Source organism: Cupressus sempervirens, chromosome 3 (assembly GCF_028749045.1).
Source record: "Cupressus sempervirens isolate cs-2001-9-10 chromosome 3, ASM2874904v1, whole genome shotgun sequence".
Classification (NCBI taxonomy): domain Eukaryota; kingdom Viridiplantae; phylum Streptophyta; class Pinopsida; order Cupressales; family Cupressaceae; genus Cupressus; species Cupressus sempervirens.
Window position 1 is genome coordinate 351329636 of NC_143120.1, and position 14889 is coordinate 351344524.

Sequence of the window (14889 nt, forward strand, 5' to 3'; positions counted from 1 at the left end):
TAAGGATGCGGCTGAACACGAGATGCAGTTAGCCAGGACGCAGGCCATGGACGCGGCACTTTTTCTAAAGGAGGCCGTTGAAGTCGATTCAGACAGATCTCCGCATCAGGACAGAGCAGGTGTATGAGTTACGTCGCCAGCAACACACTTCTAGGACGCCCCCTTCTCTCTAGTTTCTTCTGTGGTCTGTAAGTTGTCTCCTAATTTTGTTAGTCGTCAAGAGACGACTTTTTTTTTGGGGGGGATGGTGTTAGCTGACTGGATAGTTCCGGCAATATTTTCTAGTTTGTAGCCGACGGTCCGGTGGTGTTTTGTATTCTGTAGTCGACGGTCCGACAGTGTTTCGATATTCTGTAGCCGACAGTCCGGCGGTAAATAATTTGTAGCGGATAGAATAATTGTGGCCGACGGACTCCTTCGGGAAGGTTTGGCGGTAGTATTTATAGCCCGTCTGGGATCATTGTAAATCATCATCTATCTACTATTGCGAATATAATTCTGCTGTTCATGTTCTAGTGTCTGTATGCGTTGATTTCTTTACCTGTACAGTAAACAGGGTTCTGTGTAGGAGACGAGCCATTTTTATCAGCAACCTATAATACATGGCATAAATAGTTAAATTAGAGCTTGGCTTTAACAGTTAATTTCTGATGGATTGCTCTCCACATTGAAATCAGGTTTTTGAAGCTCTTTATTTTGGCACCAGGTTTATATGTGTTGGCAATGGATGGTTCAGAAGTCCAAACATTTAAAAAATATGTTCAAATTTTGTCAAGTGTATTGTTTTGGGTTCAAATGCCTTCAAATACTCATCTTCTTCTATGATTATTATGTTTCTCTGCACATGGTTTACATCATACTTCACAGAGTCAGACTACAAGAGTACTCAACAAGTTTAAAACTTTCATCTCCACAAAACTCGGCAAATACCTGACAAAAAAATTGGCATAAGCTTCGCAACTTAAAATTTTGGAAAAAGAGGGGTAAAAATTTATTCAATCACAAACAAGATACAAGGCAGAGGCCAAACAGCCCAACGCAGCACTACAAACTTCTGTCCTCCAGGAGCATCTGATCAATAATCTCACGGTACTCAGTGGGGAGCTCATCCCTACTATTAATATCCCATTTACCCTCATTGTTTGACGCCCACTTAGCCAGACAATCCGCCACTCTGTTCCATTCTCGAGGGATATGACGAAAGGCAACAAAGTCCAGCGACTGACAAAGACCCAGAATTTGTTTGGCTATAGAGGCAAGTTGCCAACTAACATCTTCCAACCTTTGGTTGTGCAACATATCCACAACAATCTGTGAGTCAGACTCAAAGATGATCTTCCGCCACCCTAATGAGAGGCCACACTCAATAGCAACTTTAATAGCCAGGGCCTCCATCAAATTATTAGAATGTTGACCCTTATAAACAGAGAAAAGAAACACTGCACCACCATCATCGCCTCTACCAATAGCCCCAATACCAGCATGTCCAGGATTCCCCCGAGAAGACCCATCTGTATTGATCTTCAAGAAACCTATCGAGGAGGGGACCATCTCCCATCTCTACACACTCGCTGCATACCATGGCTTGGTCGTTTGCCGGGATTGCCTCGCCACCAGCTATCATTCAGGTGCAAATTCCTCACAATACCTTGATCCCCAGAATCAATATTAACTGACATATCACACTTTGCATATATCGTCTCCTGGAGCCTATTAAGAATCAACTTCCACAATTGGGAGTTGCCAGTTTTGACATCACAAAAAACTCTGCGATTCCTTTCCAGCCAAAGATTCCATAGAATAAAGACTGGACCGACCAACCAGGCCACCTGTAGGAAAGAAGTCTTCGTTGGAGGTCGGCCCAAGCTTTCCCAGAAATCAATAAGAGAATTAGCATGAATACAACCATGACCCCAAGCCTCCCACCATCTATGCCATATCTCTCTCGAAAAGGGGCAGAGAAAAAACAAGTGGGAGATACACTCCTCATTGTGCAAACAAAGAACACAAATCGAGGGACCTTGAAAACTTCGTTTGCGTAGATTCTCCGAAGTAAGGCATTTCCTCTGAGCCAACAACCATAAGAAAAAGTTACACTTGGGCCATGAATAGCTGCTCCAAACTTTCTTCCTCCAGTGCACTTCAGCCAAACCATGAAGGTTCCTGTCTAGAATAGCATATCCTCGAGCCACTGTAAATTTACCCCTTGGACTTGGACTCCAAGCTAGGTTGTCCCTCCCACTGAGTGAGCTACACAACCTATCCTCCAAAACACGAGAAAGGAGAGCTCGATCCTCAACAGATCCACCCATCGGCCACTCCTGAGGATCCTTCCAACAAGTTATCTCAACATTGCCCAGGCGCTTAACAGTCTTAAAATGCTCCACCTTAAGCCAATCAGCATCAACAAAAGTTTGGGAGAGAGGAAGAAGTTGGGGAAAGCTGGAAAGAATAGGAGGATGGCCATCCCATGAGTATCCGAACCGCTGTTGCAAATCTAGAAAAGCCCCTCCTTAACAAGTTGAGCTCCCCTCTTAAGAGTATTCCAAATGCAGGAGCCTTTCCCCATCAAAGGAAGTCGTGGTACCTCAGAGCAATCCGCACCAGGAAGGTACTTATGGGAAAGAATCTTGGCCCACTCTTGATCTTGACTATTACACCAATGCCAGTATAATTTGGCGGCCAACGCAATGACAGCAAGAGTCATCGACCGAAGCTCGAGGCCACCCGCATGCTTTGGCCTACACACATACTCCCACTTGACCAGACTCCACTTGGAGGAAAGCAGATTACCGGACCAGAGGAATTGCCGAGAAACAACATCAAAATCTCTCACAAAACTAGACGGAGGAACCTGGACACAACACCTGTAAATGGGAAGGGACTGCACCACAGTCTTAAGCAGAACCAATCTCCCAGTAGAAGATAACCATCTATATGTCCAATGACTAACCTTACTTCTAAATTTATCCAAAATCCCCTGCCAATAATCCTTCCGCTGAGCACCCAAGGACAAAGGGATCCCAAGATACATCAGGGGGAGCGAGCCAATCTGGAATCTAAGAATTCTAGCAATCCTGTTCTGAATAATCTAAGGAGTGTTAAAGAAATAAATAGAAGATTTATCCTCATTAATTTTTTGACCTGAGGCTTTCAAATAGATATCCAAAGCTTTCCTGAAATTAATTGCCTCACTAATTCTAGCCATGCCCATAACTCCAGTATCATCCACAAACTGAAGATGAGAGTATGAAGGAAGGTTATTACTCCAACTCCATCCTTGGATAATTCCTTGCTGAACTTGAGCTTTTAAAAATCTGCCAAGCCCTTCTGCCATAATAATGAATAAGTAGGGAGATAAAGGGTTGCCTTGCCGAAGTTCCCGAGAGGCACCAAACAACTCAGAAGGTTCTCCATTAATAAGTACAGAGAAAGAGGCCAAGGTCACATAGCTAAGAACCCATTCGACCCATTCCACCGGAAACCCAAAAGTCAAAAGAATTTTTTGTAAGAATTCCCAACTCACCTGATCATAAGCCTTGGCCATGCCAAGTTTTATAAACATAGCTGTCCACTTAGAATTAGCCATAGAATGGACCGCCTCTGTTGCTATCACAACTCCATCCAAAATTTGTCTTCCATCTACAAAGCCACCTTGTTCTGCATAAATCAAAGAGCCAAGAAATGGCTTGAGCCTTTCTGCAATTAGCTTGGTGATGATCTTATAGACCACATTACATAATGCTATGGGCCTGAAATGATCCAACCTATTAGCTCCTTCCTTCTTAGGTATGAGAGCCAAGAAGGTTGAATTCAGAGACTTCAGCATCTGTTTACTTCTGTATGATTCTTGGACCACATCTAGAAGATCATACTTTATTATCTCCCAGAACTCTTGGAAAAATTCAATCAGAAACCCATCTGGACCAGGGGCCTTACCTTTCTTCATATTAAACACAATTTTCTCCAATTCAGGAAGCAAGATAGGATTTAGTAGGGCTTCGTTCATATTTGCAGAAACAAGATGAGGGATACACTCCAAGATGTCCCGCTCCTTAGGCCCAGCTCCAAGCTCCTCCCTAGAAAAGAGATCAGAGAAGTACTTGACTGCCTCCCTAGAGATAGCTTCACGAGAAAAGATCTGGGATCCATCTGGTAAGACGAGAGGATAGAGAATTCCCATGCCGTCGTGCCTTCACGGAGTTGTGGAAAAAAGCAGCGTTCCTATCCCCCTCCTGAAGCCAATCAATACGAGATTTTTGCTTCCAAAAAATCTCCTCCCGAAGCTCCCATTCTTCTAGCTCCTTGAGGGCTAGAACCCCAGCTTCACTCCTCTCAAAACTCAACCCAAGGTTTCGAATCTGGCGGGTAATGTTATCTAGCTTGGTCTGGGCAGCATTCTTCTGAACATGTAGATAACCGAAACACTGTTTGTTCCATCTTTTAAGCCTGTACTTCACATGTTGAAGTCTCTTGCTGAAAGTATACATGGCCGTACCATGATCAGGCATCCCCTCATACCACCAATTGACCATTAGATCAAGTAAAGACAAGTCTCTTAGCCACATCAAGTGAAATTTGAAAGAGGGATTCTTGGTGACCCTATATGGAGTGATGGAAAGCTTAACAGACCAGTGATCCGATCCCCTCCAGTCAAGAATTTCAGAGCTGGTAACCCACCTGTTGTCCATCCAGTAGCAAGAAACCAGAAATCTATCAAGCCTTTCCAAGATAGCCTCACCACTACATCTCCGGTTATTCCATGTAAAGACTCCATTATTCGGTTTCACATCAATGAGAAATAAAGAGCCAATCATTTCTCTGAGCAGATTAGACGATTGATCCAGCCTAGCAAGCCCGCCTCTTTTTTCTTCTAGGCTAATGACCGCATTGAAATCTCCTGCCATAATCCATGGAAGAAAAGGTTCCAGGGAGCGAATGAATCTAATATGGGCCCATAACTGAACTTTACCTGCAAAGCCTGTTGGAGCATAAATGTTGGATAAGAAACACCTTTCGCCATTCTCAAAGCTAGTGGCAATCAAAGAAATGGATGACCGACTGGATAACCACCATAATGGGAAGACTTTCCTTGGGTCCCAGAAGCATGCCACCCCTCCAGAACTATTCAAAGCACCCACCCCCTGCCAAGCGCCATGAGGCCAGATATACGTTGCACACTTAGCCAAACCATCCAAAGAAAGTTTAGTTTCCTAAATAAAAACCGTATCAGGAGACTGAGATTCAATTAATCTACGAACAACCTTTTGCCTGGGGATGTTGTTCAACCCCCTTACATTCCATGATATCACAATCATTTATGGGGGTGAGAGAAATGTGAATCAATGGGACACACTGACCCAGACTCCACCAAATTTTCACCCATTATCTTCACTTTCTCTTGATCAGTCTTCCTACCACTTTTTATCGGTTTATTTAAAGGCCCCTTTTTGAAGGACTTCTGATGGATGCCTAAAGCAAGAGGAGCCTTATTGCTTTTACCAGAGCCAGATGCCCCCTTAGGCCAATGGGAGTCATTGAACACCCCTGTTGGTCCCTGAGATCCCTGTGCTCCACAAAGATCCCCAATATTCTGAGCAGGAGGAGGCACATCCATATCCAACTGCTCGGCCTGTAGGTCACCTGTATTAAGATTCTGATCCTCTCTTTGCACTTCATCTTCATGAATCTCCTGCTGAATATTGGCCTCGAAAGAGAGCTCAACTGGGATACCTTCCTCTTGGGCCATGCTACCAAGAGCATCAAACTTGTTAAAGGTGTCATCCGTCTGCCTGTCCATCCAGGCTCTCTTCTTACCTTTGCCCTTGTTGCGATATTTAACCTGGGTAAATCCCTCACTGTCAACAGGTCCATTGGAAGCTTTAGCCTTTCCCTTGTCCTCTCTAGGGGAGCTGGGGTATCCAAGGAAGGATTCTTATATCTGGGACAATGGTGCAGTAGGTGACCATACTCATGGCAGATTCTGCATCTAAATGGGAGAGTCTCGTAATCCAACTGCTGAATCCAAGAAATTGAGCCCATACAAATCTCCATTGAATCTGGTAGTGGGTTATTCAAATCAACTTCAACACAAATACGAGCAAAAGAAATTACCTTACGATCTTGTGTCCGAGTAGCTGATCCCATAGGTTTTCCAAGAAGCATCGAAATTGAATGAAGAATATCCTCCCTCCAGAATTCCAGAGGAAGTCTCGGCAGGCGAACCCAGACCGGAACACGAGAGGGGATTTCCTCAGTAGAATTAAAGCCCGTGTGCTAGGGCTTGATGAATAACCCCACCTGGTTAAAGAAATAAGGGCCACCTTCAAACGCCTTATTCCCATCCGACATGCAAGAGAATATAACCAAGAAATAATTATTGGCTGTTATTAGAATCTCCATATCTCCTTCTGGATTCCACACCCTACGGGCCTAGGAATCCAACACCGGTAATGAAAGACGGAGGCCCAAAAATTTGCATATAAGAGCATGATTACTCTAGTACTCGACATCCTCCGAAACCTGTTCAGGTTGAACGACAAGAATAGGGCGAACCTCAGCTTTCTGTAAACATCCATTAATTTTTTGAAGTCGAAGATTTCCATTCGAAGAGGGCTCTCCTTCCATTGATTGGGAATTGCCCTTCAAATCCTTACTATTGTCATGCACCCCCGAACCTAGCTCACCCATTACCAAATCATCACCAGAAGGCCGGGAAAAGGCGACCCCGAGATCCCCCATAAACCCCGAGCCCGGACTTGGCAAATCAGCAAGGGGAAGAAGGGACAAAGGCCCCTCAATCCTGCGCGGTCGTGGGCAGCCACTCACAACGCCACAAAAATCCCCGACTCCCAGCAGCAGACCCAATCCCATGGTCAAGAACAGCCCAAACTCCCCACACGCCAGCAAAGTCCCCTCAACCGCCACACCCAAGCAGAATGCACACTCAGCGACGAAGGGAGCAAAGAGAACCAGGTCGGGCTAGGGCACGCAGGCCCTAGCAGACCAAACCAGAATGTCCGTTACAGCCATCCGATCTACTTAGATCGCTTGGCAACTTAAAATTAAAATGTCTTAGAGATGCACATTTTTTTTTCCGTAAAATTCAATTACAAATTGTGTTAAATTAAAAATTAACATCTCAAAGAAAAAATGCAAAATTTATAGCAAAAACATGTGGAAAAACTTTTTAACTAGTGTTTACCTGCATCAACAATTTTACTCATGTTATTTTGCATCTATAAAAACATGAGAGTTAGATTTGTGAAAATTTGCCCAGCAAAAGAAATGGAGAGTACTTGCAACTTGGAGATTATTCACAGAGTTTGCAAACTATGGTTTACAACTTTACACATAACAACAGTTAGTTATGATAATTACTTAGTTGAATTTGCGGTTCTAAAATCATTATGCCTTTCTTCGTAAAAAGAAATTTAAATTTATAATGCTCTGGGATTGAACTAACAACGAATAGGTACTAATTGCCCTCAACTTTTTCCTCTTAATTCCTAAGAGATTTTTATATTGTTGAAGGAAATCGAGTATTCCATCATAGGGATCAGGCTAATTTCAATTCTGCCTTGTTAAAGTTGTGTTTTCCTCCACAGCAGTGAGTTTGGGATCAAATACCTTGCTTGCACAAATGATGCTTTTTTTTGTCACAGAAGAATTGTTATGCGAACCTAGTTTGTTTACATACACAGGCAACGTACAACTCAAACCTTGGACTTGTCATTAGCATTTGCTGGGCATTCTTCCACAAAGTCTCAACCCATTCATATGTTCAAGTTTTTGATGGTGTGTGGATTAAAACTCCTTCTACATTCAGTGTGATCTAGTACCTTGTTTCAAGACGTGGACTGGACTGGACTCAAACCTAGGAACAACTATGAGTGCATTGGAGTTCTTTTTCACCGAGATGTTGACCCTTTCCATATTAATAGGCCATTGAAATCCCTGTTTCTTTAAAGAGTGATAGCTCTATGGAAGGCCTCTGTAAGAAGTGTATTCATAGGGAAATAGATAAAGTAATAAAGTAATGATGTGATCATGTTTTGTAAGCTTCGGGACATAATTTGATATTTGTTTATTAATGCAAGTTACCAACTGATTTTGAAGAGAAGATCTCTGACATGCTTTGTTATAAGAATTTTATAGAAAGTTGATTTCATTACTAAAAGGTACTGCAGTTAGACACTAATTTGTGGTTGTGGATTTCTGCAGACATTTGTGAATTATAGTATAAGCTCAATGAAATCTATTTTGCTAGATGCAGGTATCAAGATGGATGGTATTGAACTTGAGATATAAGAACCACTTAAATTTTTACATTTTCTCCCTTATAGAGAAAGGCAGTTACGTAGAGAATAACATGGATGTAGTGGACCTTTTCACTTGTATCTTTGATCAGAGATTGATCCTTTCCATTATAGGTCCTTACTGCTTTTGCAGTCAAAAGGTTTATAGCATTCTTATCTTGCTTCATTGATATCAGAAGCCTAAGCTTTTCTTTAGTTTGAAAGCTTACAAAATATCATAGCGTCAGTGATATGATAGAATGCTCAGAACAATTTCTTTGAGATTGTTCGCCATTGTAAAATGATTCTATTGGTTCTCAAGTGATTTACTATTATTTATATTTTAAAAAATTTAATTATTCAAGTTAATGTCTATAGTCATCATTGAGCTGTTTTCTGAAAACTAACTTTGATTCTTTTATTTGGAAAAAGTTGAATGGTTTAGCTTCATATATTTTTATTATTTGAAATTTTATAATGCTGGCTTAAAATAAGTTTTGGTGTTGCCAGGTTTTGGAAACTTACATTATTGCTACTCCAGAGGATTTTGGAGGAAGTCCAAGCATCTGAGATATCGCTTCATAACTTGTTTCTTCTTGAAGTCTTTCTCAATTCCTTGGAAAGATCTCAGATGCTGTGATCTGATAATTGTCACATTTCTACTCAACTAATGATTCAATCAAATCAATAGCAATGATGGCAACAACAACTCATGCCCAATTTTTGCAGGTTTTAAAACCTTGTAAACATCCCAGAGGTTCTATGGGGTTTAAGGTATATATAGGAGAGAATAAATTCAAATTAAACCACAACTATGTTGTTATGTATGTTTTGTTTTCAGGAGGTTTAATTTGTTCATATTTTTCAATTTATAATTACAAGATAGTTTGAGTTATATATGGAGGGAAAGAATTTGCACAAATCACAACCATTGTAGCATCTATATTTTATTTTGAAGAGATTTAATCTGTTAATTTTATTTCATTTCTTATTATTACATCAAAATACAACAGCGTATGCATACATATACCACAGACAATATTTGAATTTTTATGGTCACTCTTTCTCATCAAGATAAGGTGCGTTCTGTTCTGTTTTTTGATTTTTTAAAATGAAACAAAATTATAAATGGGAAAAGCAGAAGGTTGGCGTGTAGTGCAAGTAGCATAGTGTGCAATTATAGTACATATATTAGGACAATCTTGCAAAAGCAAGTATTCAATGTAGTGGGCAATTGTAGTACTGTATATTCAGGCAGTAGTGCACATGTAAGTTTTCAGTACTGAGTAGAATTAATAACTGGAGCCTGCAAATCTTAGTCAGCGTGCTAAATCAGATTAAGAATCCCTCTTGATCTATGTTCATTGCTAGAAAAGACAATCTTGGTGTGCTTGCCATGTGTGTAGCCCTTGCAAACTCTCGTTTTCCCTATATTGGAGTTGGGCAATTCTATATTCCTTAAAAGAGTTGGAGCTCCATAGTGCAAGTGATCAAGTTTCTGGACTGATGTTTTGTTTTTGAATGTTCTTGAAATTTTTTGAGTTCTAGATGTATATGCTTTTTTCGTTGTTGTGATTTTCAGAATATATAGAATTGCTTGAGAAAATAAATACAATTACTGAAAACAATTATTGAGAATTACTATATCTTGCCAGCGTAAATTTCAATTGCAATTTTGATGTTTGCAATTATTACAGTCAAACATAAAGACAAAGCAACTAATTGAAGAACGTGTAATGTTTTGGCGTTAGATAAGTTGCAGCAGTAATAGTAGAATTTCCACGCCACATTCAAATGAGGATTTTAGATCAATACTTCAAAATGCTGCTATGGGATGTGACACCAAACAAGAATGGCTTGTCTGCAGCAAAAACTCCTAAAAATGATACATGCAGGTCCCAGCAAACCCTCGTAGGTGTATATATCCAATCACTGCCTCAGCCAGGTAGATCGCAGCCCAATCAAGACTCAGTGAAGTGACATTGATTGCAAGGGTGAATGCATAGATTCAATGCCAAACAGTCAGATGCTTCCTTCTTAAATTCACAGTGGTGGTAATTGTAATTTTTCTACAAACCCCTTCTCTTTCAACTTCCAAACACAGATGAAATGTCAATTAAACTGTTTTACATATTACAACAACACCAATTTAATTACAATTAGTATTTAAATCTCAGACACAATTCGCTGGATCATTTACCAGCTTAAAGTGCAACTCTAATGGAGAAATCAGACTTATCCAAATTCCCAACGCTGAAACCCTTAGAGACTTCACAAAATTTATAAAATGCAAAAGCCAAGAGGATGGTTCGATCTCCACAACGAGTCCTTTTAATAATAATTGCAAAGCTAAATCTTCCTCAAGACACTAATACCATTTGGCTTCTTGGTTACACTTTTCACTTAAGAGTCTTCAACTTTGTACCGTCGAATTATAATGAAGACTTATAAGTTATTCATTAAACTTACATTATGCTATTTTACAATGAAGCCCAATTAATCACTGAAGAAGCCAAGTCACCAAGTGCCTTAATTGCACTGCTAAAAATAAGAACTCTGCTAGAACTTACTTTAAATAGAAAACCACTCCATTGAGACCCTCAAAGCATAGTGTCAGCTCACAAGGGTTGTGATGATGAATTGACATCACCAAGCTATTGGGGCCTGCTAAATTGGAGACATTAGAGTCCTCCCTAAAGCAAGACTGAGTGCTGAAGTATATCCTCAAACTCCCAAGTGGCATTCTCATTTGGAAGACCTTGCCACTTCATCAGAAATTCTCTAATGATCCGCTGGTGCAAGTGCCTCTAACTAGTATCTAGTATAGCCTTAGGGATCAACTCCAATCTCCCCTCATCATCCAGTGGGGGTAAAGTAGAAGATGGGACAACATGCCTGCCTAACACCTTCTTGATGTGTGATACACGAAACACATTATTAGCACTATTGTCCTTCGGTAAGTCGAGCTCATGGGCTACCTCACTGACGTGTCTAATCACATGGAAGGGACTGTAATAGCAAGGCTTGAGCTTGTCAGCTCCACTCTTCGTGATAGAAGACTGCTTGTAAGGCTGCAACATTAAGTACACCATATGCCCCACCTAAAAAGAATGAGAAATCCTCCTTTGATCAACATACTGCTTTTGTTGATTCAGTGCCCTCTGAATGTTCCCTCTCAAAGTCCTCATGACATCATAACCATGCTATAGTAAATCCCCAGCACTAGGTACCCTATTGTCACTGAATAACAAATCTATGAACCATGTTCATACAAGACATCAAAAGGTATCTAAATAGACATGTGTTGAAGGGGATTATAGCAATACTCACATAAGTATATCCGCTTTACCCAAGCTCTCTGCTATTTGGACACATAATTTCGTAGATAGCTCTCCACCCATTTATTAACTATTTTAGTCTGACCATTAGTCTGAAGGTGGTAACTAGTGCTTAGAGTCAACTTTGGTCATATAATTTGAACAATTCCTACTATAAGTGACTTGAATGGCTATCTCGATCACTTACAATACTCTCGGGCCTGGAAGAACAACTCAACAATCTAAGTAGCTGAAAATGTATTGGTGATGGGAAAGAGGTGTGCACATGTGGCGAGGCGACCCACCATTACATAGATGCAACCTCTACCATGGGCTTTGGACAAGCTCACAATAAAATCCATGGATAAACATTCTCACTTCCCCTTACGATGGGAAGTGGCTGCACCAACTCTGTTGGATAGGTATGCTCCTGTTTGTTCTGCTGATAAACAAAACACTCTCTGACATACTGCTGCACATATTACTTCAGGCGCTCCTTGTGAACCTCTCTTAAATCTGTCTATAGGTCTTAAGGATACTGGGATGTTCAACAAATGGAGAATCACGAAAGGCCTATAATATAATTTGCTCGATGCCTGGTCCTAGGACCAAATAAATCCTCCCCTTGTAAATGATCAGCTCATTTGCAAGGGTATATTTGCTGTCCTGAATATTGCCATCAACAATACCAACTGCCCATTGATCCCTGACATACCCTGCAATGATCAAGTGTCTTGAATCCTCAGATACCTCTACAACCACATACAAGTGGAGTCTTTGTGAGAGTGTGTCAACAACTACATTATGTGTATCCTTAATATAAGAAATGTCAAAGTCATATAGCTGAAGTTTGCTGACCTAGTTCTGCTGCCTCTCATTAATATCCCACTGTCCAAGGAAATGGCTCACGTTGTTATGATCCATTTTAATGTAGAATTTGCTACCAAGTAAGTACTGCCTGAATTTGGCCAAAGCATGCATAATTGCCAACACCTCCTTGTCATAAACATTGAGTGATCTCTTAGGATCCCTAAGCTTCCCACTCTCAAATGCAATGGGATGGCGATCCTAGGAAAGAATGGCACCAATGCCCTCATCTGAGGCATCGTAATGCAACTCAAATGGCCTCGAAAACTGTGGCAATTCTAAAGTTAGGCTTGATGTCATAATCTGCTTGAACTTCTCAAAGCACTCTTGTGCCTTAGCAATCCACTCAAATGCAATCTTATAGGTCAGATTAGTAAGGGGAGCTGCATGTCGAGAGAAACTTGCCACAATTCTGTGGTAGAATGCACACAATCCAATGAAATCTTTAAGTTGTGTGAGGTCTTAGGTGTATGCCAATCCAATATAGCACGGTCCTTATTAGGATCCAAGCGAACCCCCTTTGCATTGATAGTGTGCCCAAGATAGAGCATCTTTGTCATGCCTAAGGCACATTTGGACGCCTTGGCATACAAGAAAGCCCTATCAAGAATGTCTCGTACTGTATCTAGGCATGCCACATGATCACCTCATGTCTTACTATAAACAAGTATGTTATCAAAAACTTTAGAACAAATCTCCTCAATTGACTATGAAAGACTTTGTTCATAGTAGATTGGAATGTGGCTAGGCCATTAGTCAGACCAAATGACATGTCTAAGAATTCAAAGTGACCATAAATGCTGCCTTCTCCACATCTTGCTCTATGACTTTGATCTGATATATGATATTTTGATCTCAAATCAATCTTGGAGAAGAGACATGCCCCATGCAACTTATCTATAAGCTCATTAATATGTGAAATAAGATATTGGTTCTTAATATATCTCCTGTTCAACATCCGGTAATCTATGCACATTATGTGCATCCCATCCTTTTTCTTCACCAAAATGATTGATCAAACTAAAGGATACTTACTCGGCCAAATATGTCAAATAGCGAGTTTCTTGAATGACCTTGTCTATCTCATCCTTAAACCGCTTAGGGTGCCGGTAAAGAGTGATTATAACGGGCTTAGTGCCCTCCTCTAGCTCAATAATGTGCTTTATCCCTCTATTAGGTGGCTTGCTAGGTGGTAAGTCACTAAACACTTTAGAGGGTTTAGTTCTAAGCTGTTGTATATCCGGTTGGTAGGCTGGTTTTTCTGCCCAATCAAATGTAGGCAACGTCCTACACTCTGCTGCCCAATCAACTGTGTCATGATCAAGAGGACATTGCATATGCTTAATAGAAATTAACTTCAGATTGCTTTTTGTACTAGCCATAAGGATGTGAGTTTTACCATCCTTAATGAACCTCATCTCCATCTTCTTGGTGTTGAGATAAATGTCCTCTATGGTGTGTAACCAACTCATAGGAAGCACCACATCATTGATGCCCATGTCTACCACATAAAAATCTGCCTTAAATGAATAGTCATTCAACTTCGTGGGAAGCTCATAAATCATCTTGCTATACTTAAGATTGTAACCATCAGCCACTTGCACTATAAGACCTTCAAACTCTTCTGTCTTAATCCCTCTTTCGGAGACCAAATGTGAATCAATGAATGCGTGAGTAATACACTGTCCTGCCAAGGAGACCACACATCCTAAATGCACCTTCCTTTCTCATCCTAGAAAGGTATACCACCTTAAGGTTAGAGTCATCAATCACTTCATTACCATTACCTGATGCCTTGTGTATCTCATGCTCATTATTAATTGGCTGTCTAGAAAAATCAGAACTATCATCCTCTTCATAGAACCACTCCATCATTCTATTTTTATGCTTAGGCTTCAAAGGGCAATCATGTTTTTCATCGTAGGGACCTCTACAATAAAGACATAGTCTCCTCCTCCTTAGATCATTAATTGTCTTCTGATCTAAAAAGGCTGCCATAGGACACTTAGAATTAGATATGTCATCTTTCTTAGGGGCTGCCCTCTTATCATATGATGAAGTAGGTGGATTGAAGGACTTAACCCACTCTCCGAGAGGCTCAACTAGTCCCTCTACAAATAACATAACCCATCTCCTCTTTGAAATGTCATACACCATCACATATAGACACTGAAATCCACTGATAAATGCCTCAAGGTCCTCTGTCTGTTGCAACTGCACCAACTCTTGAAAGTAAGTCATATGGCCCTTCCTATCAAATCTCTCTACCAACTTGTCAACAAACTCTTGGTACGATACTATCTAATCATGATGCAGTGAAACGCTCATAGTACTACTAGTCACGAGCTATCCTGTCCAAATGCAACACAACAACGTGAATGGCTTCCTCCTCAGTCATGGGATGCAAA

At 40.8% G+C, this 14889-nt stretch overlaps 1 protein-coding gene and 1 pseudogene across 2 annotated transcripts in view; one reads left to right on the forward strand and one right to left on the reverse strand.

The window, feature by feature from the left end:
• LOC149566431 (mechanosensitive ion channel protein 2, chloroplastic-like) overlaps positions 1-14889 on the forward strand; it is a 64132-nt pseudogene that overhangs the window by 14682 nt on the left and 34561 nt on the right. Inside the window, exon 2 of the transcript XR_016362189.1 lies at positions 8808-9071. The product of XR_016362189.1 is annotated as a mechanosensitive ion channel protein 2, chloroplastic-like (transcript). The remainder of the gene's footprint in view (positions 1-8807; positions 9072-14889) is intronic.
• On the reverse strand, positions 1045-6873 carry LOC149566432 (uncharacterized). The gene is made up of 11 exons (XM_089816473.1): positions 6506-6873; positions 6115-6300; positions 5460-5912; positions 5226-5292; positions 4348-5144; positions 3527-4193; positions 2588-3091; positions 1984-2486; positions 1580-1866; positions 1309-1532; positions 1045-1221 (listed from the first exon to the last, which is right to left on the reverse strand). The coding sequence occupies exons 1-11, from the start codon at positions 6871-6873 to the stop codon at positions 1045-1047; spliced, it is 4233 nt and encodes a 1410-aa protein (XP_089672599.1).

Excerpts from the sequence above, each read along its gene's own strand:
- LOC149566432 (XM_089816473.1), bottom strand. The coding sequence starts at position 6,873 with ATGGGATTGGGTCTGCTGCTGGGAGTCGGGGATTTTTGTGGCGTTGTG. Across the intron at positions 1,533-1,579 it reads CGGCAAACGACCAAGCCATG|GTTTCTTGAAGATCAATACA; the intron begins GTATGCAGCGAG and ends CCTCCTCGATAG. Across the intron at positions 1,222-1,308 it reads TTGAGTCTGACTCACAGATT|TCGCTGGACTTTGTTGCCTT; the intron begins GTTGTGGATATG and ends GGTCTTTGTCAG.